General features: G+C 36.7%; 2 protein-coding genes across 2 annotated transcripts in view; one reads left to right on the top strand and one right to left on the bottom strand.

Annotated features, from left to right (window-relative positions):
• LOC107739584 (C3a anaphylatoxin chemotactic receptor-like) overlaps nt 1-1,668 on the bottom strand; it is a 7,275-nt gene extending 5,607 nt beyond the window's left edge. Inside the window, exon 1 of the mRNA XM_016551748.1 lies at nt 1,584-1,668. The gene's annotated coding sequence lies outside the window, so the exon portion shown is untranslated. The remainder of the gene's footprint in view (nt 1-1,583) is intronic.
• Nucleotides 1,669-3,976: 2,308 nt separating this feature from the next.
• LOC107739583 (sialoadhesin-like) lies at nt 3,977-10,135 on the top strand. Its single transcript, XM_016551747.1, has 8 exons — nt 3,977-3,989; nt 5,868-6,028; nt 6,119-6,266; nt 6,714-6,983; nt 8,088-8,181; nt 8,373-8,391; nt 9,057-9,134; nt 9,861-10,135. Exons 1-8 carry the CDS (start codon nt 3,977-3,979, stop codon nt 9,924-9,926), a joined length of 849 nt encoding a protein of 282 aa, XP_016407233.1. The 3' UTR covers nt 9,927-10,135.
• Nucleotides 10,136-10,993: the final 858 nt, after the last annotated feature.

Here is a 10,993-nt window from a genome sequence, read left to right as displayed (position 1 = left end):
GCATTATGCAAATATTTTCACATGTGACGTAGGTATGTGGGGGCGTGTTAGAACGAGCCGTTTTAGGTAGGCGTGGTTAACTCTTAACTTTTATAAAGAATATCTCTTTGGATTTGAGACTTTAGTCTTTGCAACTTTAGGGATCTTATCTATTCACAAACAGCTTGTAACACTCCAAAGAGAAAGGAAAACTTGAAATCGCATCATATGACCCCTTTAAATAATTCCCAAAAACTACAAGAAGTGAGTAAATATGAGTACAAGAATATGAGCATGTAACGTAGTTTGTAGTCACGGGAAGAAGGAGGCGGGAACCGGCGAACCTTCAAATAAACTTTAATAATAAACAAACACAAAATAGCGCGACAGCCCCTCACGGACGACTGTCGCGCACAAACAAAACCAAAACACAAAATAAAATCCAGGCCTGGTCCTCTCTCGTCTTTCCCTGTCGTCACTCCTCCTTTATATCCTTCCGGAGCTCCTCCGTGAGACTCGAGACCGGTGAGTGGTGCAGGTGTCGCTCATTATCCATTAACTCCACCGGCCTCGCTCCGTTCCCACGGCTCTCGACCCCGCCCCCCTCGTCACAGAGCATCTACAAGTATTTCCTCTTATTCACCCAAGACCTTTTCCTTGTGTATTTATGGGGTGGTTATTAAAATATTATTAAGTACAGTTGAAATTATAGTTTAAATATTTATATTCATTTAGCTTAAACTAGCCATATTGGGCTCTCACATGAAAGAAGCCACCCAGCTCTTCCTCAGAGCCTGTTTCAAAATATCTGTCTGGAAAAAATGGGGGGAAAAAGAGAACCTTCACAAGTGGAAGGCTATCAGTACTTTTTAAATGGCGCACAGCTGCAGATTCTGAAACATCTTCATGCACCTGATTCATGCATTTGTGAAAAAGCATCTCAGATAACATATAAAATTTGCAATCTTGATGTGTTCCTCTTAATGTTAGCTAAGAGAAAATATCTTTCTGGTACACTGCCATTTAGTGAGCAATTCATCATAAGTGTCATTACATGCTCATATTTGAGCGACACCATATAGTAAGATAAATATGAGTTGTCTGGCAACTAAGAGGTTTCAGCATATAAAACTGGTTTAAAGCCAAGCTAATGTGAGTTATATATTTTGAGTGAGTTAGAGCTGAATCATGAGGTCACAATTTCTTACTTTAGTATCCCGTTACATGTAGCATTTACTCACACTAAATATGTTGTGCAATTCTGGCAAGAAAATAGTGAATCGAAAGTACTTAATCCCACGTTGTAAAACCCAATGATAATAAAAACTGTTGCTTTGCATTAGAGTTAGTTGTGTTTCTCCTTTCATGTTAAAACAGAAAGCAGTAGTACATACGAATAAGAAAAACGCATACAAGGCATGACAATTCAAGGCAGAGATAGGCCATTTAAAAGCTTATGTTTGAAAAATCTCATTAAATGTATAGTATATAAAATACAAAAATGCAATAAAATTATCGCACAGCATAGACTGCATTGGAAAATTTTAGTAAAAAAAAATTAATTAATTAACAACTGGATATTGAATTGATGTGGGTGTTCTTACCTCAGTGAAAGTTTGCTCGAAAAACTAGTTAGCGCAATCAGTGTTTGAGGAAACACCACTGCACAGTAATTTGTGAATATGTCCAGCAGAGACCGAGTATGAGTGTTAGGTCATGTTCAGATTGCAGGCAAATAAATAAGTGACGGGTTCATTGACATCACTTCCAGCTGTTCTTCCTCTCTCTGAACCCTTTTCTCCCCTTTTTTCGTAACGTGATCATTAAGTGTCTTCTTTACAGACAAAGAGAAGACAAACAGGAAGAGGGAGGAGACAGATGAACAAACACAGAAACATAAATACATAGTGTGTTTACTCTATTATGCCTCTGAAGGAATTTAAGGGAAAATTTGCTTAAAAAAAAATCTCACCCTCAGGCCATCCAGGATGTATCTGAATTTGTTTCTTCTTTGGAAAAGATTTGGAGAAATTTAGCATTAAAATCACTTGCTCACCAATGAATCATTTGCAGTGAATGGGTGCCGTCAGAATGAGAGTCCAAACAGCTGATAAAAAACACTACACAACTCCAGTCCATCAATTAACATCTTGTGAACAAAAAAAAAAGTGTTTGTATGAAAGAAAAGCATCATTAAAGCGTTTTAACTTTAAACTGTGGAATAAACCAAAATACCAGCCCATAATCCATAATAACATTGTCTTTAGTGAAAAAGTCCATCGCCTGTTGTCCTGTATCAAAACCCAAAACCCTCTCCTGATTCAAACGAGACAACTTTTTCACTGGAGAAAGCAATACTATGGATAGAGAACCTGTATTTTAGCCAGAAACAACAGTCTGAATTGAAAAACGTCTTAATGATGAACTTGTTTATTACAAACACACAGATTGTGGATTACTTACATTACTTGTGAATTTTCATCACAATATCCATAGGATATTCCATTGGATCTAAAGTATCCATTAGTGAGCAAGTAATGCTAAATTTCTCCAAATCTGTTCCGATGAAGGAAAAAACTCATCTACATCTTGGATGGCCTGAGGGTGAGTAAATTTTCAGTGGTGGAAATTTTTGGGTGGACTGTACCTTTAAAGCATATGATGTATATAATTATATTCCTGTCGATAAAGCATACAGTGTGACTGTACATCAAAACATAATTTTCGTTTCTGAATTTTGAAAGTAAAGAATGAATAATATGCTAATACTGATAGTAATACTAATAACAATGATTGTTACAAGTGTGCAGAATGTTTCATATGTAAGGACTGTATTTAACAGTATCTATTCAAGGTCTTTTGGTCTATTTAGCATACACCAATATTTGCATATAATTTCCATGTCTGGTTCTCTTTGTCAGTGTGCCTTATTTTGTTTGTTTTTGCTTACATCCTGATACAAATTCCCCATGGATTTTGTTTTCAATCAGTTAAAATAAAAATGAAGTGGTTTCCAACCTCATATCAGATATACACCGATCAGGAATAACATTATGACCACCTACCTAATATTGTGTTGGTCCCCCTTTTGCTGCCAAAACAGCCCTGACCCGTTGAGGCATGGACTCCACTAGACCCCTGAAGGTGTGCTGTGGTATCTGGCACCAAGATGTTAGCAGCAGATCCTTTAAAGGGTTAGTTCACCCAAAAATGAAAATTAGGCTACGTTTACTCACCCCCGAGGCATCCTATATGACTTTCTTCTTTCAGACGAATCCAGTCAGAGTTATATTAAAAATTGTCTTTGATCTTTCAAGCTGTTTAATGGCACTCAGTGGGTGTTGCATTGCTTCAGTCCAAAAGAACTTAAATAAAAATCGCCCATCCATAAAAAAAAGTGTCTCACACGGCTCCGGGGGGTGAACAAAGGCCTTCTGTAGCGAATCGATGCGTTTTTGTAAGAAAAATATCCATATTCAAAAAGTAATAATCACTTTAATCTAGCTTGCACTCACTGTTGTACACTGGAAGCAGTTCCGGGCGGATGACATATGAGGTCGACTTTGCGCATGCGCCGCTCAGAAGTACGCAGAAGCGCAGGTGAGAGATCAAAACAAAACAACGGTCAAGAATTAGAAGTACAAAACGAGGATTTGTAAAGAAGAATGTTAGAGGATTTCGATATAAGCCAAGAGGAGACTGGTTTTCCTTTGCTAAAGTAAGGAAACTTTGCTTCCTTTGATCCTGTAAACAAACGTTGGTTTTCACGAGACTCACCGGTGCATGCGCAACGCTGACCTCATACGTCATGCTCCTGGAACTGCTTCTGTGTACAACTGTTGGCGCAAGCTACATTAAAGTGATTATTACGTTTTGAATATGGATATTTTTCTTACAAAAACGCATGGCAGGACCCAAGGTTTCCCAGCAGAACATTGCCCAAAGCTTCACACTGCCTCCGCCGGCTTGCCTTCTTCCCATAGTGCATCCTGGTGCCATGTGTTCCACAGGTAAGCAACACACACGCACCCGGCCATCCACGTGATGTAAAAGAAAACGTGATTCATCAGACCAGGCCACCTTCTTCCATTGCTCCGTGGTCCAGTTCTGATGCTCACGTGCCCACTGTTGGCACTTTCGGTGATGGACAGGGGTCAGGGCACCCTGACTGGTCTGCGGCTATGCAGCCCCATACACAACAAACTGTGATGCACTGTGTATTCTGACACTTTTCCATCAGAACCAGCATTAACTTCCTGAGCAGTTTGAGCTACAGTAGCTTGTCTGTTGGATCGGACCACACAGGCCAGCCTTCGCTCCCCACGTGCATCAATGAGCCTTGACCGCCCATGACCCTGTCACCAGTTCACCGCTGTTCCTTCCTTGGACCACTTTTGATAGATACTGACCACTAGAGACCGGGAACACCAAAATGTTCACTTGCTGCCTAATATATCCCACCCACTAACAGGTGCTTAAACAGGCACTGAAAAACGATTGTGATGTTTTGTTGTTAAGCGTTTGTTTTTGGTGAAAGTGGTTTCATCTTTTTAACTGTGCTGCCACCTAATGCTGAGATACAGTATGACAGAACAACAACAAAAATCTGAGGTCAGACAATCAGAAAAATGTGGATGATAATAGATAGTTATATGGTTTAATGTCAAAATTAATTGATTTTCGCAATGTGAAATGTAAGAAATAATAACGTAAATGAAAAAAATGTCAAATTAAGCTATGATGTCCTGAAAGTTAAGACTAGTAATACAATTATTAAAAAAAAAAAAATTTGTTTTATTACAGTGAAGCTTGAAAATTTGTTTGAAAAATTTATGTCTTTACAGTTTAAGCTCAATGTCAAGTAAATACGGGTGCAAAAATGCATTTGATATGTTAAAGTAAAAATACAGCAACAAGTTTATAAGCAGGAAAGCATATACATATACGTTATATAGCATGTGAACATATGCTGTGTTTTACTTGTGAATACTTAAATGTACATTACACAGCTCTATGGAATACTTGATTCTACTTGAATCAATTACTACCTTTAAAGGCCGTCAAAATGAGCCAGAAATCTCCACATCATTAGCACTTACAAATACCAGTTTTATTCCTATCTACAGTGGGTACGGAAAGTATTCAGACCCCCTTAAATTTTTCACTCTTTGTTATATTGCAGCCATTTGCTAAAATCATTTAAGTTAATTTTTTTTCCTCATTAATGTACACATATATATATATATATTTTAATAATTAACATTTTCCAAGGTATTTTACAAGAGCGGCTGGCCCCACTCTGTGAAATAATCTCCCGACCCGAATTAAAATGACTTCCACTTTATCCGAGTTTAAATCCAGTCTCCAAACTCATTTGTTTGTCTCAGCTTTTAACATGTAATTTTATCCTGTTTTTATTGTCTCTAATTGTTAGTAATTTTGTGTTTCTTTTTTCGGTGTATTTGTATTGTAATTATTGTACATCACTTTGGTCGGCCTGCGGCCGTTATTAAATGTGCTTAGAAATAAACGGAACTTGAACTTGAAGGTGTATGTAAAGTTTTGACCACGACTGTTATATATATAGATATATACTGTATATATACTGTATATATATATATAGAGAGAGAGAGAGAGAGAGAGAGAGAGAGAGAGCGAGAGGTACATGTATAAGGGTAAATGATGAGAAAAATATAGGTAAATGTATACATACATTTTTAAATATATGTATATCAAAGTATATTGCAGAAAATATTTTGTATTTACCCAAAAGTTTAAGATTGGAAATGTATTTTTATGCCCCTTGAAGTACATTTTGCATTTATTTATTGCTGTATGGGTCTGGTGGACACATGCACTAATGTGTTTACTCTCTTCTCAATTGTAAGATGTTCCCCCGCCTATCTTGAGCTCAAATGTTCAGGTGATGGAAGTTCTAGAGGGCACCAGCTTGACACTGACCTGCTCCACTGTGATCTCATGTCCCTCAATCCAACCTCAGATGCAGTGGAACCCACAGCTAGGAGAACAGCTCACACCAGCCCGACAGGTGAAATGTAGCATGAGGCAAATCTTGATGTTTGTAAACTACACCGTTCTGTATCCTGAAATGTAATAAAATCCTTGTATTTCTCTTAAGGAGGATGAATTTGGACAGACACTGTTGGTCTCCTCTCAGATGTTCAATGCGACTCCTCTAATTGACCGCCTGAAAATCTCCTGCTCTCTTTTGTACTCTCAGGGCACCAAAAGACCAGCTGAAAGCAGCGTTGCCCTTAGAGTGTTGTGTATGTGAAACAGAGAAAGAAAGCAATCATAAAGCATAAAATCAATTATTTCTATTTATGAGTGAATATTATTATGAGTACTGTGCTGTATTACTCACAAACAAAAATGCAGTGTGTTTTTAACATTTTGACAAATGGTGGGGTCCAAAAGTACATAGAGTAAGCTACAGCTTTTTAGATTCATTTTATTTAATTCAGTTAAATTTAATAAAAATCATATTTTTATTACAAATTATTACCAGAATAGCAATTGGAATTAACTTGAATTTCAGAATGTCTTAGTGATTTGTCTCTTCCTTGCTTTTTGTGTTTGTGTAAAACCTGATGATGATATTCAGCATGATTCGAGAATGATCCAAAAAAAATCTGCTGGACTTTTGGACCCCATTGTATGAAAGTGTCTAAGCAAGTATTATGTAAAGGAAACTGGTCGCACTTCTTTTTCAGATGCTCCCAGAAACACCATAGCCCTGGTCAGTCCATCGGATCCAGTGTCTGAAGGCAGTGTGGTGGTGCTGAGCTGTCATAGTGATGCCAACCCTGCAGTTCAGCGCTATGAGTGGTACAAAGACAGTGGATCTGGAAAGCTAGAGTTACAGAATCAAGGACAGACTCTAACATTGATAGCCAGGAGTACCGTTCAGGGTCTGTATGTCTGCAAGGGCTACAACAACCACGGGACCGACCGATCGAGGCCTGTCGCTGTGGACATAAATAGTAAATTTATTTTCTTTAATTTTTATTTCAAATTAGAAATTTTATTTCTGTTAGCAGAAACTTTACTAAGTTAACTTTACACTTTCTTGCTAGCTCTTTTCAACAAGAAACTTTTTTTATTAAGTAGTAGTGTAGCGTGATAAAACGGAGAAATCTGAAGTAATAATTAAATATACTTAACATAGTATGTACAATCTCTTTCTCGTTCGAAGCATGGGAAGTCCAGTGCATTTAAGCTGTTAAAATGATTCACGACGATTCATTTGAGTCCTTGCAAAGATTGTAGCGTGTCTTCCGTCTTCTTTTATATATATATATATATATATATAAAGATATATACAAAATATGTTTTTTGCTAGATAATAGCTTCAATTAATTGCTTTTTATTAGTAAGCAATAGCTGTAAACAAAAAAAACTTGGCGCAATATCAAACACACGACACAACATGTCAAACCATAATGTGAGCAATGGAGAATTCCAGTGAGTAGCAACGGAAAATAATGATTACTGTGTCAACACTCATGTTTATTCAATTCAAGGGGTAAGACATTTTTTGTTTGCTTATGCCCCTTGACGTTAAATCAAAACTTTTTTGTTTTCTTGTTTACATGTCCAGGAGCTTACTGTATGCTTTATTTTCATCATCTTGGACATCTTTATGTGTCATTGACCCATAATCACTTTAGTACAGTGATTTAATCTATGCTTGACTAATGGTGAAGGTGATTCATGGCAGACAGACTCTTTGGAAAAATTGGTGGCAGTGTTGATGTGGCTGCATAGGGGGCAGTAACTGGACATATGGTCAGTTCCTGGTGTACACAAGCAATTAAATCAGAAACTACTTCAAAACCACATCAAAATACATTTGTTAGAGTATCAGTGGGCATTTAGTTGATGTGTAAACTTGCTAAGCTTCAGAATGTTCATTCTCAGACCATTTGTAACTGAAATGTGGAAAGCAATGTGTTTTATGTGAACGAGTTATGTATCTTCTTGGGTGTTCTGGTATGCAAGTAAATTTCATAATATGTGTCTGTGTGTCATAATATAGTGACGTGAAATGAGCTACAGTTTTTTCCTTCTGTTTCTGTCTGATTCAGGTTGCCAGTGCTCCATTGTATCGTACATTGTATGTGGACTTCTGACTCTTTTCTTAATTCTTATTACTGCAGTGGATTTGGTCAAATACAAAAGGTGGGTTTTGAGAAGTGATTACAAACAGCAAGATGTTTGGCATCCATAATGTGAAGTTCAGCCTGTTTTTATACATAATTCAGTGTATGAAGATCAGCTGCAATGTACAGACATGTATTTCCTTCAAACACAACGTTTTAATTGCTACTTAATTTATATGCCTATTATAATTTTTTTTCTTTTTTTTTCAGCCTGTTAAAAAGACTTCAAGTAAGTATGACACCATCATAAATCATATAAGCAGATAACAGATAAATCAAGCATTCTGTGTTAATTCAGGCAGGCCTCGTAGTCAAGCTCTGCTATCAGCTGACTGGAAAATTCAAACCCAGCCCCTATCAGCTGATCCAATTCCTATGCACTTTTAAACAGGGCACCTTACTTAAACGCAGCTTCAGTCAGCTTGCTTTGCTCCTTCCTCTGCACGCTGCTTTGCAACCCATCTCCTCCTTCAACTTTTAACTTAATGTCATTCCGTTGTCATAGTTGCATGCTCTGTTCTCAGAGGATTTTTGTGCTGCTCTCTTATTGTTAAAATCATAAAATGGGAGGGTTGCCCCCAAAGCTGCTGCCATTTGCCTGTCTTAGCTTTCATTGAGCTCATGAAAAGGACAGGGAAATTAGAATAGAGCCATACCGCCAAATGTAACTTTGCAAACATGCCAATAAAGTTGAAGTTAAAGGTTTGTCTATGGTTTTCTCTTTGACTTAAGAGGTCCTGACTGAAATAGAATATCATAGCACAAACTTTGCTTTCAGGCAAATTCGTAGAGCACAAACTAGGGTGTGCAAGATTTATTATCTAAATTCACCAGATGCTAGGTATTTGTTATTTTCAAAGACCCTTTAGTTGTATTTGTCTTTCGTACTGTTAGGCGTCTGAAAGTTTGCGAGGACCCATGACCTACGACACCCTCCACAGGACCAGTGACTCAGTGTACAATATAATACAGGTCAGTGTTCTCATATACATTTTTGCCCTGTTCATATTACATATTAAGTCAATATGCAGAAATACCTTTCCAAAAATGTAGTATTGAAGGTTGTTTTGTTAAACTACACACAGAAAAACAACATTATTCTATTTGAACTTGCTTGTGCATCTTGGCATGCAAGTGAACTTTGAAAGATGCATTGAACAGAGTTGTATTTCTTATTTCTCTGGAAAACAGCAGTTCTATTCCATGTAAGTTGTATTTAGATACTATGGGGCTTTTTCCATGACATAAATTAATCAACCGTTAAATCGACTAGCTGAGTGGTTATCAATTTCCTGAGACAGGAAGTAGATAATAATTATTTCTCAGAAAACAGGAGTTGTGTAAGCATATTCAACTCTGATAGGCTGATCACTATGCTCTGCTGACATGCTGCATGTGCAAACATTTTTGCTTTGGAGTGTGGTCTTGCAAGATAGAGGGGGAAAATTTGTCCTGATTTCATACGAATTGTGATGACACAAGCTGCTGTGTCACAGTTCCAAGATGCCAAAATGTCATCATTTGTCATATTCTGTTGTTATTTTAACTTTTGCCCTCAAATATATACTAAAATGTCCTTGCAGCAAACATAACATAACATGCATATTTGCATTTGCACTGCATATTATTAAAAATGTATAAGAGTGTTTTATAATGAGTGATGTGCGTGTATATGATGTATCCTTCTCTTTGCTGCAGACAAGGGCCAGCAAAACTGAAGACGACTATGAAAACAGAAACTATGGTAAACCTCAGCCCAAGTAGGAGTTGTGGCCTAGAAGTTAGGTGCTCAGGTTGAAGACGCAGGTTCCAATCTCTCCTGAGGCCTGCATGTCTCAAGCCATTTTCTCCAGTTTTTTTGTTTCATATCTCTAAATGACAATAGTCCAAATAATTAATCAAATCAAAATGAACAGAACTGGTATCATCTGAATTGCGTGGTCAGTACGATTTTTTTTTTTTTCTGAGAAATTCATTCTTTTATTCAACAAGGGTGCATTACATTGATCAAAAGTGACAAGGACATTTATAATTTTACAAAAGATTTCTATTTCAAATAAATGCTGTTCTTAAAAAAAAAAACTATTTTCAACACTGATAATAATTGATAATAAGAAATTGTTAAGAAATGTATAATAATAAGAATAATAAACAACAAAAAAATACTAAGAAATGTTATTCATCACCAAATCAGCATGTAAGAAATCTGAAGACTGGCGTAATGACTGCTGAAAATTCAGCTTTGTTATCACAGGAATAAATTTCATTATTAAATAATTAATTATTTAATAATATTATACAGTCATAATATTTCACAATATTGCTGTTTTACTGTCATTTTGATCAAATAAATGCAGTATTAGCATAAGAGACTTCTTTCAAAAACATTTAAAAATCTTGCCGACCCCTAAACCTTTTAACAATAGTGTATAATATCCACACAAGCTTTTCATCTACATGTTAAATCATAGAAATTATATTAAAATTATATCTGAGCAGACAGGGAGGGTTGTAACACTTTCCAACACATTTGCCACAATTGTGAACAATTGTGCACACACACACACACACACACACAAACTGTTAAGGGTACAAAATTCCCTGGGTTAGTACAGAAGCATCTATCTTCTTCTTTCGCCACCACAATATTGTCCCTGGTATTTGTGTATCATGTATGTTTATGTATTTTACGTGGGTTGAAGATTTGTGACATCTACTCATAAATACTTTGGAAAATAAATGAGATAAAGATGTTTCCTCTCACTCTCACTTTCAGTCACTCCTTTAATCACTCTCTCACTCCCTCTGGCCGTCTGTCTACAACATTCTTC

The sequence above is a fragment of the Sinocyclocheilus rhinocerous genome, unplaced genomic scaffold (assembly GCF_001515625.1).
Source record: "Sinocyclocheilus rhinocerous isolate Xijiao unplaced genomic scaffold, SAMN03320098_v1.1 scaffold314, whole genome shotgun sequence".
NCBI lineage: Eukaryota > Metazoa > Chordata > Actinopteri > Cypriniformes > Cyprinidae > Sinocyclocheilus > Sinocyclocheilus rhinocerous.
The sequence above is the reverse complement of the archived record's forward strand: the minus strand, read 5'-3'. Positions and strand labels throughout refer to the sequence as shown.

What these genes read in the sequence shown, in the direction of transcription:
- LOC107739583 (XM_016551747.1), top strand. An exon ending in CGTTGCCCTTAGAGTGTTGT is followed by an intron (nt 6,267 to 6,713) that starts GTATGTGAAACA and finishes CTTCTTTTTCAG; the next exon opens with ATGCTCCCAGAAACACCATA. An exon ending in CAGTGTACAATATAATACAG is followed by an intron (nt 9,135 to 9,860) that starts GTCAGTGTTCTC and finishes TCTTTGCTGCAG; the next exon opens with ACAAGGGCCAGCAAAACTGA.